This window comes from Leguminivora glycinivorella, chromosome 24 (genome assembly GCF_023078275.1).
Source record: "Leguminivora glycinivorella isolate SPB_JAAS2020 chromosome 24, LegGlyc_1.1, whole genome shotgun sequence".
Taxonomy (NCBI): domain Eukaryota; kingdom Metazoa; phylum Arthropoda; class Insecta; order Lepidoptera; family Tortricidae; genus Leguminivora; species Leguminivora glycinivorella.
This window is the reverse complement of record NC_062994.1, coordinates 9806786-9831569: the sequence shown is the minus strand read 5'-3', so window position 1 is coordinate 9831569 and position 24784 is coordinate 9806786. Positions and strand designations below refer to the sequence as shown.

General features: G+C 38.2%; 1 protein-coding gene across 1 annotated transcript in view; it reads left to right on the top strand.

Moving 5' to 3' along the window:
* Window positions 1-24784, top strand: part of LOC125238671 — a 72935-nt gene that overhangs the window by 15675 nt on the left and 32476 nt on the right. The window contains exons 2-8 of the mRNA XM_048146062.1: window positions 7012-7112; window positions 7940-8084; window positions 10673-10857; window positions 12232-12294; window positions 17805-17890; window positions 19058-19155; window positions 23044-23188. Of these exons, the coding sequence (XP_048002019.1) occupies window positions 7017-7112; window positions 7940-8084; window positions 10673-10857; window positions 12232-12294; window positions 17805-17890; window positions 19058-19155; window positions 23044-23188 (818 nt within the window). The 5' untranslated portion in view covers window positions 7012-7016. The remainder of the gene's footprint in view (window positions 1-7011; window positions 7113-7939; window positions 8085-10672; window positions 10858-12231; window positions 12295-17804; window positions 17891-19057; window positions 19156-23043; window positions 23189-24784) is intronic.

Sequence of the window (24784 nt, the reverse complement as noted above, 5' to 3'; positions counted from 1 at the left end):
CTGAGTACCTTTCCAGGTTGCCTCAAGGACCTACTCCAAAATCCTGCCAGCTCTTGGACCATGTCACCCACAACTACTTGTAAGACTACTAATATTACCTACTAATTATATAGCTAAGAATGGTTATATGTGTAAGTAATTACACCCTGAAGCCGAAAAGCAATTTTTTTAAATCAAAACTTTACAAAAAGGCTGTAAATTAAATATTAAAATTTTGAAAAAACCTCCGACTGGGACATAGTACACCGATTGTCATGAAACATGGCTAAGAACACTCCCGACTAACTCAGATTTCAGACAAAAAAACTAAATCTAAATCGGTTTATCCGTTCGGGGGACAGACAAACAGACAGACAGACAAACATACAGACAGACAGACACGTCAAACTTACACCCCTTCGTTTTGGCGTCGGGGGTTAAAAACACAAGACTTAAACCTTTAATCAGACTTCAAAAGCTCAATAGCAGTATTTCGGCAATTGATAAACGTACAATTCGTACAAAGCCCAGACCGGCATCAATTTGAACATCAAACAGTTACTTCCCGGTATCCCTTTTGGTAATCGATCGATTCTGTAATCACTAATCACGCGTGGAGACGTCACGATTGCTTTTAGAGGTCGGTTACCTGAGTTTTATGACTATTTAATTTACGCGGTCTCGGGCAATGGGCTAGTTTCCTACTAGTCAAATCATCTTCTTTTTAAGAACTGTCAAAACGATTTGCTAATATGGAATCACTATGAAATACTGAGGAGTGACGTCACGGACAATTAATTTACTTTATATTTTTCTCTTTGACTTATTAAATAGAAATTATGTTCAAACATAATCACTGTCCATATTTTTCTTCTAATAATGTGGTGCTTTATTTCGTGCACTGCATAAAATATTTTAAGTATAGGAAACTAGCCTATTATTTACCATAGTATATATCAAAATCGTTGCAAAAAAATGATCTTGATCAAAATGTCGAAGATTACTTTGCTAATCCGCGAATAATAATGTTTACTTACTTGCATTTTTATTAATATAAATATTTGTGACTTATGACTGGTGCTTATGACTCAAAATAAAGAGTTATAAATGAAAACAAAACTCAGTGAATATAATATAACCCCCGGGGGCGGCCAGGTAAAAAGTTAACCGTTCTCTTTAATTACACAATAAACTACGGGCCGCCCGTAAGAACGTAGACGTAGATTAGTCGTTAAGACAATTATAAGACAAACTTTATAATATTGAACATTAGTAACGGTTAAAAGTCCATTATTTTGAATCATACACGTAATTGTGTATAACATATATGGGAGAACTTTGACAATAAAATTAAATTTGTTTTTATTTATCATGCATAAACGTCTGCGAGCGATATTACGTATTTTTTTAAATTAAAGAAAAAATTGAAAAATTGACACCACCGGCAGGACTCGAACCTGCGACCTCTGGCCTTGCCGGGCCCCGGCAGAGGTCGCAGGTTTGAGTCCTGCCGGAGGTGTTTTTCCATTTTTCCTTTAATTTAAAAAATACATAAAATTAAAGTTAGTGTCAAAGTATCTGTTGCCAAATGTCAAAATAAATAATACTATGTAATAAAGGTCGTGCTACACTTATTGAACCTTTCAATTTATCTTTGAATAACTCGATTACAGTAAGAGTAAGACACTAGGTAGTTTCTAAAAAAAATAGTTGTAATGGACCTAAAGAATCCTCCCTTAAAATTTACGGAAATCAATTAAAAAAAAACCAAGTTGTATATGTTTACTACATATAACTTTATATATTATTGTAAAATCTAACAAAACATAACTTTCAGATAGTAATAAGTATAGAAGTCTGTAGATGCTGCATAGTTAGAAAAATTGTGTGGTCAATTTATTATCGCCGTATATTGCTAACCGCATTTAGAAATATAAAAATACAATCCGTAGTTTATCTGTAAAGATTCTCACCATTATCCCGAAGTACTCCATCCGATTTCGTAACCAAGCGTCCATTTTGTTTTTCTTTATTCGAAAATCGCCGTATCGGTAACGCACGAATAGATTTTATTTTGTGAATTTACACTACTTTTACACTCGAAAATATAATTTACTTGTTTGCTTTAGAGTCTAAAGTTATTTTAAAGTAATAAAAAGCGGTTGTCTACCGGGATGAATGGGCATCGGGCCAATTCAACTTTTTTTTTATCGATACCTTTTTTTGCGATGGCCCATCACTAGTGCGGGTGGAATGGTAAAAGTCGATTTTTTTGGCGGTAAACTGTTCAGAACAAGCTTGAACTAATTTCGACCTTAATTAGTTAGCTGTTTCTGCAGGTAGCTATCAACTTTGAAACAGTTATAATGATTTCATATTTATCAATTTACTTTGATGTACAAAGGCACTTTGAAATAAATACAAGGGTGTGTACTGTAGGTATTTAAAAAAAAAGGAAAAAAAGCTAGAGTTAATTCTCTTTGTAAGAATAAAATAGTTATACAGAAAAATTCAACATGCATAGGTACATATAGGTATGGCTTGTCAAGTAAGTATAATAATTATGAATAAGTGTAACTCTAAAAAATATATGTCTTGGTTGGAACATTTCGTATACTATTAGATGTACACAATATCATTGACAAAATAATTGCATTTTAATGCAATAATATGAGAAAATAAATTTAATCTCTTTAGTGCGTTTTTTTTTATCCAAATATCTTTTGTATGGTAGCCACAAAATGTAAGCGAGTAACGAGGTCAAAAAGATATCTTAACAGCTTCAAACAATGATGAAGAGATTATGATGATTGCCCAGCGTGGGAGCATGTGGCAACGCTCTTACCAACTGTAGACAGTTGAATAAAGGCGTAAACACATGACACATGAAATTAGCCCTTGTGTCGAACACCGACCAAGATATGAATACAACCAAAGACCCAAAATATATATATACATACATACATACATACAATCACGCCTGTATCCCATAAAGGGGTAGGCAGAACACATGAAACTACTAAAGCTTCAGTGCCATTCTTGGCAAATAAGACACTGAGCCACTTTCATAATGGGGCAACACTGAATTGTGATTTTTTTTTCTTAACTATGACTTATAATAGTAATTGATAGCTAATTATCAATTACGTTCTAATTATGACTTGTCATGTAATGCCTGCTCACGACTCATAAATCACCCTGTATATCTCCCTGATGGTGACTGTACATTGTATATGGGTACGTTAAGTGGGTATACATACTTTTGGAACTTTGGCTGTATTCATATCTTTATTGCTGACTGTACTGTCAATTAATTGGTGTAATGCAGCAATCGTAACTTTCATGCCGATGACATCAATTTGACGTCAATGTACCTCATGTATCTAATTGTAATGTAATGCAGAAATACATGTGACTTTTTCAACTAAATGATACCACATTGTTTGTTACCGATCAGAAATAGAAGCTTTGTGCGAATTGGGCCCAATCGACATTTTAAATAAGTGTTCTTTTGGGTAAAACTGATTTGTAATTTGTAATCCTTATTGCATTTTTAAACTTGTTAAATAGCGCGCAATAAAAGATATTTATTTACACAAAATTCCCAGATAATAATCGACATTTTTAAGCCACTTAAAAGCAGTATTCACCTTAAGTGCAATTAATTTGAACCCAGTGACTCGTAAAGGGAGTTAAAGCATGTATGGTATTTTTATTCTGCGATGCAGTTGGCATTATACAATAATAAAGTCGTTCAGCAGATGGGATTGAGAAGTTTTTTCATAATGTGTAAGGTGGTGGTACAGTTTGAGCGAATCGTGGGGAGTTATAGCTTTGTCTTGGCATATTTTGTACCTAATATGTTACTACAATTAGGTTTTTTTGTTTGAAAGCCAAGTTAGTCGGGAATGTTCTTAGCCATGTTTCATGAAAATCGGTCCACTATGTCGGGGGTTATTCAAAATTTTAATTTTGTGGTTATTATTTTGTTGTCAGTTTACTTTTTCTTCCAAATATGGAAAAATTTGTACTTTTTCTATTTAGAATCATGAGCTCTTTCGATTCCGCAGGAGAAAAAAAATGTTTCATATAAGTATAGTTCTTAAGAGGGCTTTCGTGTGAAAAACATTGAAATCGCAACCGAGCGCTTGATTATACCGTGTGTGGTATCAAATTAAAGGGCTTTGCGAGTAGTTTACAAATATATATCACGTTATAGGACTTTTTCTACTTGGTCTAACAAAATATGAGAAAATGTCCAAAAGTGGTAATAATTGTACCGGTGAAGGCTCGTTTTAAAAAAATAGCCAAAAATAAATAATAGCAATTTATAATCACTAAGGCATAACAGCAATTTAAGTAAACGTTGCAGATTAATCAAAAACAAAAATTATTTCGATGTGATGTAGATTTTCAGAGAAATTGCCACTTAATTTTAGGTAATTTCTGAAAAAAATTGATTTCGTCTTAACCTCGTTTACTCTTATTTAAAACCTTAAAATAAAAATGTAGTCTGAGAAGTTTGTAGTACAGGGTATACGAATTATAAATTTACCTGTTTTAGTAATCAAAATTGTCCAAATTTTACAAATAAGATCGACTAATTCAGCTCTATACGTGAGTTTTTCTAAACGTGCATTGGAGAAAAATTCATAATTAATTTAGTGACTTAGTTTTCAAAAATCCAGTCTTATAAAAATCAAGATAATAAGATGCTCTAACTGAAATTTGAATTAAATAAATCTATTGGATAACGGAAAGTGTAGTATTTCACCGACTAAAACTATCAATTTTACATTATTTTGACGTTTTTTTTGAAAGTACTTATTATAAATTTCTTGGTTTATGTTTTTTAATAAAATATATCTGTAGTCTGTATCTTTAGGTATTTAAAAAAAGTAAACAAAATCTATCATCAAAATGCTCTTAAGCCACTTGAAGGTAAACAAAAAACAGCACAGGAGGTCGCTCAGTGAAAAAATCCACTTCGTTTACCAACAAATGTTATAACTATATCCGAAAATGTACATTTTATTTGTTTACGATTTGTTAGTAGGTACATCAAAAGTCGTACAGTATGGCCACTCCCACTCTCCGCTGAAAGTGCCGCCCACCCCGTCTCGGTTACCTCACAGTTACCGCCTGTTAAAAACGCGAACAGTAGACCTGTCATATCTCACTCATACAAGCATAGTACGCGTTCACCTACACGAGCTTAGACCGTGTGCTAGGAACGCACCTCTTTCATATATTTGATCGCCAGTGTCCGACATGTGCCTAAAAGTAGGTATAAGTAACACTACTTTATACAAGTACTTCAATTTAAATACAACCTAACAAAATATATTGGTGGCCTAAATAAAATGTTATTAAAATATTCTTAACTCAAAACTATCGATAAGTGTAGCACAGCCCTATTTTAAGCCCTGATTCACCTAAAATATCACACTACTTTATACTAAGTACCTACTTCAATTTAAATAGGTACTAACTGAACAAAATATACTGGTGGCCTAAATAAAATATCACCAAATTATTCTTACCTCAAAACTATCGATAAGTGTAGCACAGCCCTATTTTCGCCAACATCTGGACTCAACCGGACGTCGCGGTCAGCTGTCATTACCGCCATCTTGAAGAGCTTTGAACTCTATGGTTTTGTTTATGGAATATGGAATTTGCTTGACGTAAAATTGCAGAGGGTTCATTTTATTTGTTTATGAAAGTGTTTTTTTTTTTAATTGGAATGGCTAATTATTATGGATATGGAGCGAGGGTGTACTGCTTTAGTTCTTGACAATAAGCAATATAATTTTATGTTTATGATTATGGTTATAATTTTTAATAATTAAGGTTTTAGCAGCTGATACCACCATTTGTCCATGTCCGAGAAGCTTTGTTAAAAAAATTGTTCTTATTGAACATAAAGCATAGACTAAGTGCGTTTACACATTATCCTATCCGATATCGGAAGTTGGACCGATATGTTATACATTAATAAAGGCCATCTTTGATTTTTGTCTTTGACATATATCTTCATACGAGTACATCCGATATCGGATAATCTGAAAATGTACTCATTCTTGATGGTTTCTAGGTATGTTTTTCGACTAAATACACGGTGTTTCCGGTATCACTCAAAACCTCAGACACCCCAACTGATTTTTATTTTTTTAAACTCATCTAGAGTATTCATCTTTTAATCTGATCGTTACTTTTTTTTTAATTGAATTTTTAATTTTCTGTACAGCTCTACTTGACTTTTAGCTCTACACTCAATAAAATAATTGCTAACTACCATCATAAACCATAAGACTATTTATTTGTGTACGTTACTGCAACGACATAAGGTTTACCAATAGACAACTAAGATGTCACTGTAAAACACTTTAAAGCTTTGTCACAGTAAACTTCAAGTTGGACAGGTAATCGCAGTAAGCAAATAATTTCAATATTCAAAATGACAAGGTTGTAATTAGGTACGAGTTCAATTTGTTATGACTTATGATAAACATTAAGATTAAACTGACAAACAACGTCAAACTAGTAGCGGAAAAAATAATCGTCCAAGTAACCGGCCAGTATTAATACCCCTAAATACTGAAAAAAGGTAAACAACCTCTAGCAAGGCGATATACACAATGTTGTATTACGAGTACAATAGAATGGGCACGTAGAAAATAACTAACAATACTAATTTAAATAAAAATATTACCCCCATCAAGATATAGCTCAATCGATTCTACTCTCGATTCTGAACAAACTGTTTTCAGGTTTTTAGTGTTAAGTGAAACACGGTGTATATGTTTTTGGCCAAAATAGGTAGTTTAGTATTTTTTTTATACCACGTCGGCGGCAAACAGGTATACGGCCCGCCTGATGGAAAGCGGTCACCGCAACCTATGGTCGCCTGCAAATCAAGGGGTGTCAACGCGCGTTGCCGACCCATTAGAAACTAACCAAAAATTTGATAATAACCGAATATGACATGTATTGAATTGTAACCATAATCCCTGTTATTGGTTGTTACAGCCGCGATGTCGCTCCCGGATGTGACGTCAGCGCGCAGCTCGCCGACGCCTCCGTGTCCTGAGTGCGACACCAGCGCCTCTGTCACTTCCGATTTGCACAAGGTAACTCATATTTTGTATAAACTTCCAAAAACTTGACGACCGGTGTGGCTTACGCCGTGGCTTGCGTGGACGACGGTCGCGCGATGGTCGCGCGACGGCCATGCGACGCATACGAAATCAAACCTTATCGATATGGAAGTATGAGACGCGACGGCGACGGTCGCGCGACCGTCGCCCACGCAAGACACGGCGTTAGTCGGTGGTGACCAAGCGCGGATCCAGCTTCGTGCACGTACGTGTCACGTGGTAAAGGCTCAGGCCCCAGGGAAGGGTCACGCGGTCTTTTCGTATGGTCAACCTAGGCTCCAGGGGGGTCAGGACCTCCCTCCCCCTGGACCCGCGCATGGTAGTGACCTTACTTGATGTTCCTGGGTTCGAATCTTGGTAAGGGGTTTATTTGTGTGATGAACAAGAACACATTTATATTTTTTCCTGGGTTTAGGGTTGTTTTCTATGTGTTAATCTATTTTTGTACGTACATATAGCGTTGCCTTATATATTTATGTATTTACTCTCATCATAGATAGACAAAAGCTGTCTTTACATGGCAGAGGTAATGCGTCAAGAAATTATCATGTCGCAAAATGTCACCTCTAAAATGTTATCTAGTGACAAGACCATTTTATTAACTTCAATACACTGATACATACCTGATAAGTGATAAGGCAATAACAACAGTCAGATGAGAAATATACAACCTCCAGAAATTCTAAAATCGATTAAATACTGCCATATTGGCCGATATACTTAAGAGGCACATTGTGACTCAGTGATTCTTTAAGGCTGCCGCCCTAACCCCCCTTTATTCTAATTCTTCTGTATTCCAGTACCAAGTAGCCTGCACATGCAAGCCGTCAGCCGCCTACGCAAGAGCTGATGACCCTGGACCCCCACCCCCCGCGAAACCGGACACCCCACCAGCGCTACCACCACGCCCACCGACGAATCTCCTCACTGGTCGAAGGAACAATGGTAAGTCTCTCTTCGATCTTCCATAAGACCATCCCCACGTCTAGCCCCACTTAGAGACTATAGGTAATTCTTATTATTGATAATTGAGACTAGATGACCTATTTCTTACCCCCGCGAAGTTGGCCACCATCTACCACCGACGCATCTACTCACTGATCGACGGAATAATGGTAAGAACCTTCTATATTCCTAGTAGCCTGAACGTGATAAACCAATTTACTGCAGCAGAACAATTTCAAGTTATTAGACTTATATTGACCGGGATATAGACCGTGATTACCTTTTTGATTTTTGTCGAGCTCCCGATATTTCAAGTTCAAGTTACTCTTCGACCTCCTTCTATTATTACTAGATACATTACTACTACCTACTAAGATGATTCTGCTCTTTAAAGCCATGAAAGTCGGACACTCAGCCAGTGTTACTATCGACCAAATTATTTACTGGTAGACGGAACGATAGTGACACTACAGTCAATACGCCACGAAATTTAAATAGGTAAAAGAGAGAGAGAGAGAGAGAGAGAAGAATAAAGAGAGGACTCTTAGAGAGATGCGCACTGCCAAGGAGTGGAATTCCTTGCCGGCGGCTATATTTCCGAGCTCATATAACCCGGCAACCTTCAAATCAAGAGTGAACAGGCATCTTCTGGGCGAGCTCACTCCATCGTAGGCCACGTCTTTGCCTTTGGCTAGTCTGTGGTCAAGAGTAAGCCCATTTATAAAAAAAAAATTAAACAATTGATTTGGGCAATGACGTCACAGCGTGGCTCCGTGGCGTCGTTTTCCCCGGTGTGGGATTTGGAGGTATGAGAACCTTCGTAGAGGTACAGTATCAAGTAACATGGTACATACATGGTACAGGCCTTCAGCTACGAACGCGCTAGCAGGTACATACAGGCACACAGAAAGTGAAATTTACCAGTTGTCTTCGATTCTAATGGTTCAAAAAGTTAGAATGACACCAAAAAGAGTGCTGAAATAGTCTTCAGGATCTAGATAGGCCATAGATCTATCATATTTCTCGAGTTGTTTAGGCATCGAGTGGTCATTTGATATTTGCTAGGTAGCGGCGGTTTTGAAATTAAGAATGAAGTCGCAAATGAATCAATTTCTGTGACAATATGTCTGTCTAAAATGCCACTTAGAAGATTCACTTGTTCAATAGTTTAGATAACAATAAAGCTCATGAAAGAGACAGGTCAAAAATGTACCTTTCCGGTCCTTCACATATTGCATAAACTAATAAATTTGTACGTCTCATTCATTTATCGACAAAGAAACTGTCGCAAAAATGTCACTAAACCGCCAATTCAATAGCAGGTGCGAAAAAAATCTTCCCACGTACACCAAAAATCATACAAGATATGTAGAATCCAAAAAAAGATTCACTTACAAAAGAATCTACCTGTAGTTTTTGCCACGTATTGTTATAAGTATTTATACGCCTATAAGTATAAGGTAAAATCCATAAGTTATACGTTTTCTATAATGCCTTACCATTACCTGAGATTTTATGTCATTCACTAAGTATTCACAAAATCAGACCAGTTTATACGTAATTTTTGATCACTTAGGAATAAAACTATTATAGAGGTCTAACGTAAATTGGTCCCCCTAAGTAAAACGCGTTAGAAGGGTACAAAATAATACCCTGCATCTTACCTACTGCGCATGCCGGAACCTCCTCCATTGTCAAAAACACATAACCTAAATCGCTTACAATAAATATTTATAACATTGTTTATTAAAATCAATTAACATGAACAACATAATGTAGTGCTCGCGTTTTTAATCTGTGATGTGATGTATTGAAATAAAAAATAAATCGCGAAGTATTGTTATTTTATTAGGCAACAAACAAAACTGTCTACAAATATGCAGCAAGTGCGTTTTAATCCGATTTTAGACCTAAATAAAAGCGTCAGTGTTTTAAAAAGTGTAATATTACATCCAGTCAGTGATTTTGCAATGTAAATATAGCGGCATTTGTTATTCTATCGAAAGGTCATTGTTCTTTACAAAGGGTGTAAATATCGATTTTACGTCATGGCGGGCAGTTTGAAAGTTCCTTCGACAAAATAGGATAAAAAAAAATGACGGGGAAACGGACTTGAGTGTCTTTTGTTTTTAATTGACTGTCAATTGTTTTTGAGTAGTAGACTTTTTTTGAATAATAGTGAAGATATGCAAGCCAGGGGAGTGATGCAGTTGGTTCAGTATGAATTATCGACACCTCAGTCGACGATCGCGGGAGATGTGGCACAACACTATGTGCCGCCGCCGCCGTATTTTGGTACGTTGGTTAGGATTTTTAGTGATAGATGGCGTTGTATTGTATGGTTGAATTTGAGTATTAGATAGCATCAGTTTATTTATAAATAATATCTTCTTCTTAGGGCTGGTTTTTCAATCGCCAGATAAATAATATCGGTCAGATAAATGTTAGCTGTCATTGTCATTTATACGTGTGATGAAAAGGATAGTGATAACTCGTATGGAGCATTCCGCAATTTTCGAATCGGCAAAAGCTAGTCTATTATATTTGTAGTGTTTGTCTTTCACTAACACGAGTTTATTTCTTTCCAGCGGCGGTCAACTGCAACACCAGCGCCCCCTGCCGTCGCCACAAGTACGCGTGGTGGTGCGTCGGGTGCGGGGCGCTGGCCGCGGCGCTGGGGGGCCTGCTGGCGCTGCAGCACATCATAGTGCGCGTGTACACCGAGTCCCCGCACCACCTGGAGACCGTGCCCGCCGCCGTGCCCGCCGCTATGGTGCGTTCCTACTCCTAGCCGGTTATGTGCGCCTGGTACTTGCTTTGTGTTGACGCGCGGTTTTTTAGGAAATTATTGTGTTTTGACAAGAGAGTGAGAAAGAGAATGCTCCCTGTCACTCTTTTCTATATGCCCGAAGGGCATATGGCGACTAGAGCGCGCTGGCGATAGTGCTATCTCTATCATTCTCAACTGCCCGAAGGGCATATAAAAAGCGGGTGTCCCACCTATAGTTTTGTCTCTGTCACTCTTTACTATATGCCCGAAGGGCATATGGCGATTAGAGCGCGCTGGCAATAGTAATGTCTCTATCACTCTTAACTAACAACACGCTTCGGGCAAACAAGAAGCGTGTTGGGACCTGTAGTGCTCTCAGTCCCTCTGACTGCTCCCGTGGCTAGCCAACACGCCACCAGCACGCGCCTCGGGTACGGGGCGCTCGCCGCGGCGCTGGGGGCCTGCTGGCGCTGCAGCACATCACAGTGCGCGTGTACACCGAGTCCCCGCACCACCTGGAGACCGTGCCCGCCGCCGTGCCCGCCGCTATGGTGCGTTCCCTACTCCTAGCCGGTTATGTGCGCCTGGTACTTGCTTTGTATGGACGCGCGGTTTTTTTAGGAAATTGTTGTGTTGACATTGGAAGGAGATTGGACATATTTGTAAGAATACGTCCGAGTTCTTGAATCTACATCAAACAAGGTGGGCGCTCCTGATAAAGATAACCAAACAACGATCTACAGATAGATAGATATAAAAAAATAGACAAAAACAGATCTTTAATCTGGTAGTCTTCACTAATATAGGATACCTATAGGAAAAATATCGATAGTTGAGTTTGTCGATATCTCCCTCCCTGTTGTTCCATAATATCTGTTACTTGCTCTCAAAAATGTGACCTAATCTAAATGTTTTGTGTATAATTATGACACAGTATAAAACAGTAATCATTCTTCTAACAAATTTTGCGACGCGGGGTTTGTCCTTGAGTAGCGCTCAGCGCGAGCGAGGTGCAGAGAGTTTTTTTTTTTAATTTATTTATTTACAGGTAACATACATTTTACATTTTTAAAGTTCCTCGCCAAACTGTTCATGCAGTTTGTTGGCGAGTAGTACATGTGTAAACGGACGATCGCGTTTTTTTTTTAAATTATTCTTATAAATGGGCTTACTCTTGGCCACAGACTAGCCAAAGGCAAAGACGTAGCCTACGATGGAGTGAGCTCGACCAGAAGATGCCTGTTCACTCTTGATTTGGCGGTCGCGCCAGTACGCGGCTGCCAAGGTCGCGCGCAGCGCGTGCGAGAGAGCCAAACACGGGTCGTCCTCAATGCCCTTATACTGTGATTACGTATTTAAGGTGTTATTTCATTTCAGTTGGTGCTAACCGGAGTATGCATAATGAGCCTGGCCCGACGCCGCAATCGATACAGCTATATGGTAAGAAAAGTATGTTGTCACTCATTATTATTATTTTGCGATATGCATGATTAGGCTTATTATTTTAAGTTCAATATACTGTACTATAATATACAATATGCTTGATAGTTTATCGATATCGATAAAAACTTGATTGATATTTAGCTAATCACTAATCACAGGTGATTTTTGATAAATATCCGATCCGATATCGGATGTCGGACCGATATCCCATACATTACAGGCGCACATCTTGGATTTTTTCCATTAAAATCCTTCCGATATCGGATCGGTTAATGTGAAAACGGACATAATTTTGACGTGTCTGTCTGTCTGTGGCATCGTAGTTCCCGAACCGATTTAAACTTAGTTTTTTGTTTGAAAGCTGAATAAGTCGGGAGTGTTCTTAGCTATGTTTGATAGAAATCGGTCCATTATACCGGGATCATCATCATCATCCTCCTTGCGGATATCCTTCCGTAATCGACTATGTATTTAAAATAAAACGAAAATTTCGATCAAATTTATAACCTAACGACATAGTTATTGATGTATATTTATAGATAATAATAGGATAAATATTCAGATTTCATTAAGAGGCACAAAAATGAGTATGGAGTAGTACTCGATACTGGTCTTTTGCCTTTTCGCAGAACTATCTTTGGCCGAATTTCATTTGCCAACCAACATTTCGCCGACGTTTCACTTTGACAACTAACAATTAGCAACTTTTTGTTTAACAACTTTTCAATTGGTAGAATTATTGTAAAGCAGATTATTATAACGCCTCTAAACTTTTGGGAGACTTATCAATCTTATCATTTGTCATAGCTTTCACTTGGTCAAACAACTCTTTGGCCAATAACTTCTCTTTGATGCAAAAGTTCCTTTTTCATACATTAGGCAAGTTTGAAATAAGTAAAAGGAACATACACATACATACCTACATATTTTTGTTGGAAATAAAAAATAAAAATGCCTAAAATTTTGTAACAGGTAAGTATAGCAACAGAAATCTCATATGGGACAGAGCCCAGATAGTGGGGACGTTTATCGACAAAAAGATGCCAAACCTTTTTTTTCTTGACCAAAGCATGAAACTTGGCACAGTTGTTCCTTATATCAAAATAAGCCGATTAAGATCGGGAGCCTTCGGGAGCCTCCCCCCTGGGGCTCGGGAGGGGGGGTCAAAGTACCGCTTCACCCGGCTTGCTTTGAAAAATTCTAACATACCCCGTTTAGTTCATAGGTCATGTTTGGTATCGTTTTCGAGTAAATCAATAACGTAGAATTCATTTTTGGTACTAAAATTATAATTTAATGGTAAATAAAATAAAAAAAATGAAAAGTTTGAAATTTTCATCTATCATTTACAAATTCAAGTCATCATAAATGTCAAAACTGTTTGCTTTTTCTACAAATAAAAAATATGATATGAAAGCCTATTTAATATAGATTATGAATAATATAACTTTTACCCACTTTTACTAACGTTAAGTTTTATAAAAAAAACCTTTAAGCCGCGCGGCGTCGGGACGCCGCGAGCGTAATTTTAAAATGCCTTTATTTTAAAAAACTCTATTAGAACCCGTTTAGCTATTAGGTCATGTTTAGTATCGTTTTCGAGTAAATAAATAACGTAGAATTTAGTTTTGGTACTAAAATGACCATTTAATGTTAAATGAAATTAAAAAAAAAAATTTTTCTGTGAGTTGCAAATTCAAGTCACCATAAATGTCAAACGGTTTGCTTTTTCTATAAATATAAAAATATGATATTAAAGCCTATTCACAAAGGATAGTACGCGTTCACCTACGCGAGCTTAAACTGTGTGCGGGGAACGCGCCTCTTTCATATATTTGATCGCCAGTGTCAGAGGTGTGTTAATGCATAAATAGAAAAAGATTCATTATTACATTACTCCGGTGTCGACAACGGCAACACTCGGGTCGGACCACACGATCTAAAGACCGACTGTACCTGTTATTTATTCATTGTAGTGAATCCTGTAAGAAAAACTGCCATAGAGTATCCAACACTGAAAAGTTAGCACTTATAGTTTAGTCTGTGGTGTCCTAATTGACAGATTACTCATACTCATACTCATACTATACATTCCCTTCACAGAGACATAGCTGGGTACATATGGAACTGCATAAAGAAGGCTCTACCCTCTTTATGCAGTTGCATCGGTGTTTGCAACCTGATTTACATTTACATCTTGTAACTTCTAAGCATATACTGGCCACTTCAGTGTTGCCTGACTGGGATGGAAGGAAGAAGGAGACGAATGGGTACCACACTACCCATTCGTCTCCTTCTTCCTTCCATCCCCAAGAAGACGGACTTGGCAAATTTTGATGTGGCACCAACGCCTGACTCCAAACAAGAACGCCCTGAGTCCCATTTCTCAAAACTGAAAGTTACAAGTTACAAGCGGAAGTCTCTTTGCAACTTGTCATATTAGACATTGACAACCAGTTGAAAATTGTAACTTGTAGCTTCGAGAAATGGGCCCCTGGTACACTGTGCGCAGTATATGCTGATGCAAGGCAGCCTCTGAAGGAGGTATGTTCTCCAATTGTCGATCTTTTCTGGTACCTAAAGAGGTAGGTACTTCGACCACTCATTCACCGTTACGCAACGACTTGGTCTGAAACAATATGTGCATTATCATTTTAGAGTCTACAACTATCAAATTACAACTTTTTGGTGGATCACGTAACCTTCAGTATTACCCACTTACGTTACGTATCATACAAAATTATTACAAACTTTAGTAGAATCTGATTTGCCTCTGATATTGCTCCATCTTGTAATAGTTTGACACCTTGGGTGGCCTGGCTAAGCTTCAAAGCCAAAAGAAAACGTTTCTAGATTAGACATAGTATGGGATAGGTACGATAAACGCAGCTTGAAACGATCAACAAAGGAGAAACATGGCCACCCAAGGCTTCAAACTATTACGAGATGGAGCAATATCATAGATAGGCTAATCAGATCCTACTAAAGTTTGTAATTATTTTGTATGATAGGTAAGTGTGTAATAGTGAAGGTGATCCACCAAAATGTTGTAATTTGATAGTTGCAGAATCTGTTTAAATAAAATGACAATGCACATATTGTTTCAGATCAAGGGTCCTTACGCAGCAGTGAATGAGTGCCGGAAGAACCTCTTTACTAGAAAAGATCGACACTTGGAGAACATACCTCCTTCCGAAGCTGCCTTACTTCATCATTATACTGCCATTTGTCTAAGACTGGGGCTAAAGACATGCCAACCACACCCTTGCTGCCGACGCATTAGGACACCACGGACTCCACTGCCAGTCTAGTGCTGGCCGAATTTTGTGACACGCTGCACTTAACGATTTAATCCGCAAAGCTCTCCGCACAGCGAACATACCGACAACCCTCGAACCTGTCGGCTTGTCAGCAGCAGACGGAAAGCGGCCTGCTGGTTGCTCGCTTTTGCCTTGGTTTCTGGGACGACCCTTGGCGTGGGGCGTGACCTGTGTGGATACCTTGGCTCCGTCCAACGTCTAACGTTCGGCCCAGAAACCAGGGACTGCTGCTGCAAAACGCCCAGTTTAAACGCGCAAATATGCATTTTTAAAAAACAACTACATATTTGCGGCAATTGCATTTGAAACATTTGGACAATGGTCATCAGACACCAAGCAGTTCGTGAAGGAAGTTACCACCAAACTTGTCTGGGTGTTTGGTGACATACGCATAGGATTTTACATCATATTTTTTATTTAAAGAAAAAGCAAACAGTTGACATTTTTGTTGACTTGAATTTGCAAATCATAGATGAATATTTTTTTTTTATTTATTTACCATTAAATTATAATTGTAGTACCAAAAATAATTTCTTTGTTATTAATTTACTCGAAAACTATATCAAACATGACCTAATAGCTAAACCGGGTCTAATAGAGTTTTTAAAATAGAGGTATTTTAAAATTACGCTCGCGGCGTCCCGACGCCGCGCGTCTTAAAGTAATTTTTTTGTGGAACTTAACGTTTGTGAAGGTGGATAAAAGTTATATTTTTTATAATCTATATTAAATAGGCTTTCATATCATATTTTTTATTTATAGAAAAAGCAAACAGTTTGTCATTTATGATGACTTGAATTTGTAAATCATGGATGAAAATTTCAATTTTTTTAATTTTTTTTAATTTTACTTACCATTAAATTATAATTTTAGTACCAAAAATGAATTCTACGTTATTGATTTACTCGAAAACGATATCAAACATGACCTAATAGCTAAACGGGGTCTAATAGAGTTTCTAAAATAAAGGCATTTTAAAATTACGCTCGCGGCGTCCCGACGCCGCGCGTCTTAAAGTAATTTTTTTGTTGAACTTAACGTTAGTAAAGGTGAATAAAAGTTATATTTTTTATAATCTATATTAAATAGGCTATCATGTCATATTTTTTATTTATAGAAAAAGCAAACAGTTTGTCATTTATGATGACCTGAATTTGTAAATCATGGATGAAAATTTCAATTTTTTTATTTTTTTTTATTTTATTTACCATTAAATTATAATTTTAGTACTAAAAACGAATTCTACGTTATTGATTTACTCGAAAACGATACCAAACATGACCTATTAACTAAACGGGGTAAGTTAGAATTTTTCAAACCAAGCCGAGTGAAGCGGTACTTTGACCCCCCCTCCCGGGCCCCAGGGGGGAGGCTCCCGAAGGCTCCCGATCTTAATCGGCTTATTTTGATATAAGGAACAACTGTGCCAAGTTTCATGCTTTGGTCAAAAAATTTAAGGTTGTGCAATAAACTCCCCAGCTAAGATAGGTGCGACGACGAGCGAAGTGAGGAAGCGTGTTAGGTTGACCGTGAGCTAACCGAAACCAACTTTTAGTACTATATTAATAAGATAATATAAGTATTTAATACTTACATGGCAATTGAAATTTATTTTACCGAGGAGTACTAATTCTCAATAAAGTTAATCATGAATTCATGACGCTAAATAACAACACCGTACACATTTTAAACTACATAAACTCTTGATGTTTATTCTATTTATGTGTTACCAGCTATAAACACCTAAATGCGTTCATATAAAAAGTAAAATTTTGTATGATTTAGAGCTAAAATATCACACATATCTGATCCAATTACTATATTGTTCATAATTCCGTAATTACGTAATTGATTCTTTCAATTACGTTATTCTAAAAAGTTCAATAGCTATCCGGAATTACGTTATTGCGTAATTACGTAATTACGGAATGGAAGCCCTAGTTATCCCGGCATTTGCCACGGCTCATGGGGGCCTGGGGTCCGCTTTGACAACTAATCCCAAGATTTGGCGTAGGCACTAGTTTTACGAAAGCAACTGCCATCTGACCTTCCAACCCGGAGGGTAACTAGGCCTTATTGGGATTAGTCCGGTTTCCTCACGATGTTTACCGGTGTATACCGGGATGTTTTTCAAAATTTAAAGTTTGTGTTTAGATTACTACAAAAGCCCAAATGTTTAATTTTCAGATAAAAGTAGTTGGAGCCTGCTGTCTGGTCTGCGCCCTGACTTGTGTTCTGGTTACCATCACGACGACGTACATACATATGAACAAGTAAGATACATTAATACATTTACATAGTTGGTGGCTTACCGGTACAATAGTTATTTGTTATACAAGGGGGCAAAGTTGTATTTTAACGCCAAGTGTGGAATTGAAAAACGAGCAAGTGAAAGGATTCTATAGTTGAAGTTGGTTCGAGAATAGAATCCTGAACTTGCGAGTTTTTTAACAAACGAGAAGTAAAATACATTTGCACCCGAGTGTAACACAAAACTTTCCCCTCATTATAGCGAGGAAACTACAACGCAAAAAATGCGTTTATCACTGCTTCCAGTAGTTCCACAGGTGGTAAATCATCTTTATTACTAGATTCACCTACTTTTATCAATTTTAAAACAGTTAATTAGACTTTATTCAAGGTCAAATTACTTTACCTACTAGTGGATAAAATGTGTTTTTACCCGCTGGTATTGAAGGACAAAACACGTGTTTCCGAACTAGTGAGGGGAAAACCATATTAAATGATGACCGGCCTAGGTAGTGACCCTGCCTGCTAAGTGGTTCTGGGTTCGAATCCCGGTAAGGGCATTTATTTGTGCGATGAGCACAGATATTTTGTTCCTGAGTCATGTCTGAGTATTTATTTACCCACAAGACAAGCCATCTTAAGCTTATCGTGGGACTCATTCAATCTGTGTGTGTGTAAGAATGAGCTCAAGTTGTCTTAGAGCGCCAGTTTGGCCTAGTAGATATATAGTTCTATCTTTTAAACCGATCGTCCTGGGTTCGAATACACTTTTAGGGCATTTATTTTAATAATGCCTACTGACAGTCCTCTGCAGTTTTAAATAGTTTTAATTCAAGAAGCGCTGGTAGCCTAGCGGTAAGTGCGTGCGACTTTCGTTCCGGAGGTCGCGGGTTCGAACCCCGGCTCGCACCAATGAGTTTTTCGGAACTTATGTACGAAATGTCATTTGATATTTGCCAGTCGCTTTTCGGTGAAGGAAAACATCGCGAGGAAACCGGACTAATTCCAATAAGGTCTAGTTACCCTTCGGGTTGGAAGGTCAGATGGCAGTCGCTTTCGTAAAACTAGCGCCTACGCCAAATCTTGGGATTATTTGTCAAAGCGGACCCCAGGCTCCCATGAGCCGTGGAAAATGCCGGGATAACGCAAGGAGGCTGATGATACCTAATCTCAGTAACTTTCATTTTCAGGCTACAAAAATTGCAGCATTGCGAATACACCAAGCTGACTAGAACGTGTACCTGTTCTTCTACTCGTCCCGACACCGCTCACAATAGCAAGGAAGAAGGTAAACTTACATAGACGTCAGCTGCTACTCTGTTGGTGTACTTGGTGTATATGTTATGGACTAGGGAATGCAAACCGGTAAACCGGTTTACCGGTTTCCCGGTAATTTTGCCAAATTTGGCTTCGGTAAATTACCGGTAAATATATTCAAAAACCGGTTTTTTACCGAAATTTAAATTTACTTAAAAATTACTACAAAAAGCACTTCTGTCGCAATTTCTTCGTAAATAAACACTTGTAGATACTTCTGGTAAACACTTTATTTAGCAAGAATTCGTTTTCTCCACGAAAACGTTTATTTTTTGTGTAATTGCTATGCTATATTGTGGTATTGAAAACATGTCTGTTATAGCTTACTCACTGTAATACGTCGACATCAATACGCGCGAGAGAGATGAAGGGTTGTCGTCATAAACGTACCTAAGCATGTCTGCCGACATGTTTCGTGTCATATGGAGACCCATCATCAGGCATGAGTTCTTGCAGCGGCTAGAGTCCGTGCATTGTTGCCTGCATTGTCGATTCCAAGATAAAAAAACTGATTTCTATAAAACCAACAAGTGTGGACTGTGGAAAATCACTATCCACAGTGGGTTTTATAAACTCCAAATTTACACCATTAATTCACTCATTGTTATATAAATATTTGATTAGCTTTTAAGATAAGACCCCCTCCTCCTCGCATTGGTATCTTCATTGCTGAGGGTCGTGAAGTCCCAATAGAATCAGTTTTATTCTGAATTTCTGTTCCGGTTCTTAAGTTGGGTGTAGAGGGTGAAAGGGATCTCATCTGTCCATCTTGCGACCTCTGGATCGTTAGCCATCAACCTTGCCAGTAATGATTAGTTTCTCAAGGTTGTGACCTTTTGCCCTCCAAAAACTCTAAAATTCTACGTAAACAGATGGTTGATAGCCTGGTGTTGATTTTCAATTCGCGTAAGATAGACACATTTGTACGGAAGGCAATTCAGGGTATTTGCAAAATCTTCATCTGGCACCACATCTCGGAAGCGTCAATGCGGTTGCAGCCTTTTTCAGACTCCAAGTCTCAGCTCCGTAGATGAAAATGGAGAAGTCTAGAGCATAAACCAATCCGGTTTTGGTTTTTATAGAGACATGCGGTTCTCAGGAACCAAGAATTATGGAGATAATACTTGTAACTGTGACTCTTTTGGCCATTCCTATGCGTATTCTGATTTTTTTCAGAAGAACCAGTATTGTCGATGTTTACGCCGAAGTATATGAAGTCATCTACTGTTACTGGCCTAAGTGCATCTGTGTGTTGTATCTACCTACCACAATCCACCACCATGAGCTTGGTTTTTACTATGGTTAATCTTGAGATGCGTTTCCAGACTGATGCGTTCCATTTTACCAGTGCTGTCAACTATTTCCGCTTCATTGGCGGCCAGAAAATTGGTGTTATCTGCCTATCGAAGATTCGTTATTTTGGTGCGCACCAATGATTCTTCCCTCCCAGCTTCCGCAGGCTCTTCTGATGACATATTCACCGTAGGCAGGTGACGGGTAATTTTATCAACACATTTTATAAAAGTAAAATGGCTCGAAGTTTCTCTGCCAATCCAGTTTCCTTTTTCAACGGAGTTTCAAATGAATGAAAGCTACCAAATGCTTGATGACAAAACGATGCAGTCAAAGGCTTTGCTATAGTCGATGAAGCAGAGGATCATCGAAGTACTGAATTCATAAGCCATCTCTATCAATGGACGTATATTTAGGATCTGTTTGCACCTTTGCCCTTGACGAAACTTGCTTGTTTTTGCGGGATCTGCCAATCCAGGATGTGACATAACCTGCTGTGTAACACAGCACTTTTCTGGTGGGATATAAGAACCAGGGTCCTGTAGTTGTCCTTTACGCAATTACAAATACGTGATACTTATATGAATGATATGTGATGATTTCTAGTGTCTTAGTTGATTTTATCGAAGATGAGTGCTAATTGTAAGATTTAGCATCTAAAATGTATTTATTTTTTGTACCTAAGTACTAAAACTTGCTTTTTTCAAGATTTCATTAATCATATTTGTCTTGTGAAAGTGGTAGTTTAATGAACACTACTAAAAAAACTACTTAATTATCGATTTTGACGGAAAATATTGACTTTTCATGAAATAAAATGAAAACCGGGAAATTACCGGTTTACCGGTTTTGGCGACGCTATGTCGGTAAATTACCGGTTTTGAAAAACGACCGGTAATTGCATTCCCTATTATGGACCAAGTGATTAATAAGGGCATTATGTATAATGCCCGGGCATTATGAATAATGCCTAGCCATATTAGGCAAAGTGATTAATCATTGTCTAGACGCCATTTTTTATCACATTGCCCGGTCATTATGATAATGCTACGTAATACCGCTCTTAGGCTGGTTTTATGATGATCCGCATGACCAACTTGTATATCGTCACTACTTTTAAAAAATCTTGTATCTCACGCTGTTCCTCAAAGTTAAAACGCAGTAAGTCTATATGCATTCCATACATACTTACTACAATTTTCTTTTCATTGACAGACGAAGATACAAGTTTTTTTAAAAGTAGTGACGATATGAAGTTTGTTGACGTCTGCGCGGACCCCGTCCGCTTTAGTGCGTTTTCGCATTATCCGATCCGATATCGGATGTCGGAAAAATTTCTATGGACGAAATCCAAGATGGCGCCTGTAATGTATGGGCTATGCTATGGGTCCTACATCCGATATCGGATCGGATAATGTGAAAACGCACTTACTCTAAAAACTCGGCCACACATGCGCGTTTTGATAGCGTAGGCGGAGCGGTAGCGGAGCGTTAGCGGAGCGCAACGATAGCGAGCGCCGGACGAACGCTGGCAGTGCGCCCAGCGGACGCCGGCGGGAACTAACGAGCGCGGATTGCGAGCGGAACGCCAGCGTTCCGCCGGCGCACCGCTATCATTGCGCTCAGCTAACGCTCCGCTAACGCTACTCTATCAAAACGCTTTATGTGTGGCGGAGGCTTAAAACGCTCCCCAAACTCAATGCATATTAGTCCGGTGCGGATCGCTACGTGCGATCGATCCGCGTGACACCAAAACCAGCCTCAAACCGTTTTCACATTATCCGATCCGATATCGGATGTCGGAAGGATTTCAATAGAAAAAATCCTAGATGGCGGCTGTAATGTATGGTATGGGATATCGGTCCGACATCCGATATCGGATCGGATAATGTGAAAACGCACTTATTCTCCATTTCCAATAAGAAGGCCCGATAGTATTTGAAACTTAACAAAAGGGCTTTTAAGCGAAAACCAGCGAAAGTGGGTATAAAATATTGTGGTACCACACATGTTGGTGGGTATTCTGCTAAAACAAGAGTTCGAGTAGCATCCATCAATATTAGTATATATATAATATTTGGAAGTATTAATTATATGTGTAGCAAGTTTATTAAGTAGAGGTATATGCATAATATTGTTATTTATGTATTTTCAGTATTTAGTACTTCAGTTGTTTCCGATTAATTTTAATCTTTGTTATTTTTCGTTCTCTTTGCACCATTTTTACTTGTCTCTGTTTGGCCCGATGGGTGACTGGTAGAGAATGCCATTAGGCATTAAGTCCGCCATTTGTACATTTTTTTATTTATGTGGAATAAAGTTTAAATAAATAAATAAATAAAATACCACTCCGAAAAAGGCCCTGGCCTGGTACAATTTAGTTTAACACTTTTGGCTACCAGAAAATAAAATGGCGCACTACGTCAGAAACCGGTCGTAATTTATAAACGCCCGCTTGTATGGCGATAACCCGCCCAGCGGGTTCTCCGGCATCTGAGCAAAGTTCACGAGCACCCGCCAGGCGGGTTGATAGCGAACGTGTTAAAATATTTGTTTATGTTTTCAGAACTCCGCTGCGTGTTCGAAGGTGTGACAAGCTGCGAGGTGGTCCGCGGGGCGTTACTGATATGTCTGCGAGGGGTCTTCGGTCTGTCCGTCTGCGCTGTGCTTGTCTGCATGTTCAGTTCGATGCTGGCTTATCAGTTATTACGGTAAGTATTTATAGAAAGAGTGAGTGAGTGAGAGATTGAGTGAGAGATTGAGTGAGTGAGTGAGTGAGTGAGCGAGTGAGCGAGAGATTGAGTGAGTGAGGGTCAGAGTTAGTGAGTAAAAAGGATCGATAATTTCGCTGTTTGGCGAAGTTATTGTGAGAGTTAAAGTGTACTTTGTCTTACTTAGGACTAAATAAAAAAAAGAGGGAGAGAGAAGCTAGTGTCTTCGCATGTGAATCGCAATGCGCATCAAACAACAAACGAACGGACAGAAATAAGCGTTTAGTACCAATATGTCTGCGAGGGGCCTTCGGTCTGTCCGTCTGCGCTGTGCTTGTCTGCATGTTCAGTTCCATGCTGGCTAGTGTTGTTATAAGACTAGTCTTGAAGACTTTTAAACCTTAAAGACTTGAAAACCCTAAAGGTTCACGCTTTAAAGACTTAAGCGTTAAAGGTTTTAGCTCAGAAACGGTTCAGAACCTTAACGACTCAAGCTTTTTATGAGCTCTTAAGAGTGAGTCTTTAAGACTCGGGCTTCATAGAGAGCTCAAGCCCCCTAAACCTCGAAGGCCTGTGTCAAGCTTTAAGAGCTCAAACAACGAGCTTTATAGGCAGATAGTATTTATTTTTAACCCTTAATTTGACGTGTCGGTTTAGTAGATTTTAGGGTTCCGTACACAATGCCGTATAAGAGATAAGATTGAAAATAACCTAGGAGAAGACCAATATGGTTTTAGAAAGCAGAAGGGTACTAGAGAAGCAATACTGGCACTAAGATTGACTTTAGATAGACGATTGGACATAGGCCGTAACACAAGCATAGCCTTTATAGACCTAGAAAAGGCGTTCGATAAGGTAGACTGGAAGCTGATGATGAAAAGGTTGAAAGAAATAGGATTGGATTACAGGGACAGAAAGATAATATATGAACTATACCGACAACAAGAAACGATAATAGAAATAGGAGATGAAATTGGAAAAGCTAAAATAAAGCAGGGGGTTAGACAGGGCTGCTCATTGTCGCCACTCATATTTAATGTATTTATTGAAGCCGCTATATTGAAAGTATTGGATTCTGCTAAAGATCTAGGTATCAAGATAAATGGAGAGAGAATAGTATTTGTTAGATTTGCTGATGATATAGCAGCCTTAGCCGATAACAGTAAAGAATTAGAGATATTAGTAAATTTAATGGACAACACATTTCGAGAATTTGGATTAAAAATTAATAACAATAAAACTAAGTTTATGATAGCATCTAAGAAAGACAATGTAAAGGCTGAATTAAAAATAGGCGGAACAAAAATAGAACAGGTCAAGAACTTCAAATATTTGGGAAGTATCATAACAGGAAACTCAAGATGTACTACAGATATAAGAGCAAGAATTGCGATAGCAAAGCAGACATACTATAAGAAAAAAACCCTATTTAGATCAGGAATAGCATTAAACCTACGAAAGAGATTTATGAAGACATTTGTATGGGCCATAGCACTATATGCAAGCGAGACATGGACGCTAAGAAAGAGAGATGAAGAATACCTGCAAGCCTTTGAGATGTGGTGCTGGCGAAGGATGGAAGGGATCAAATGGACA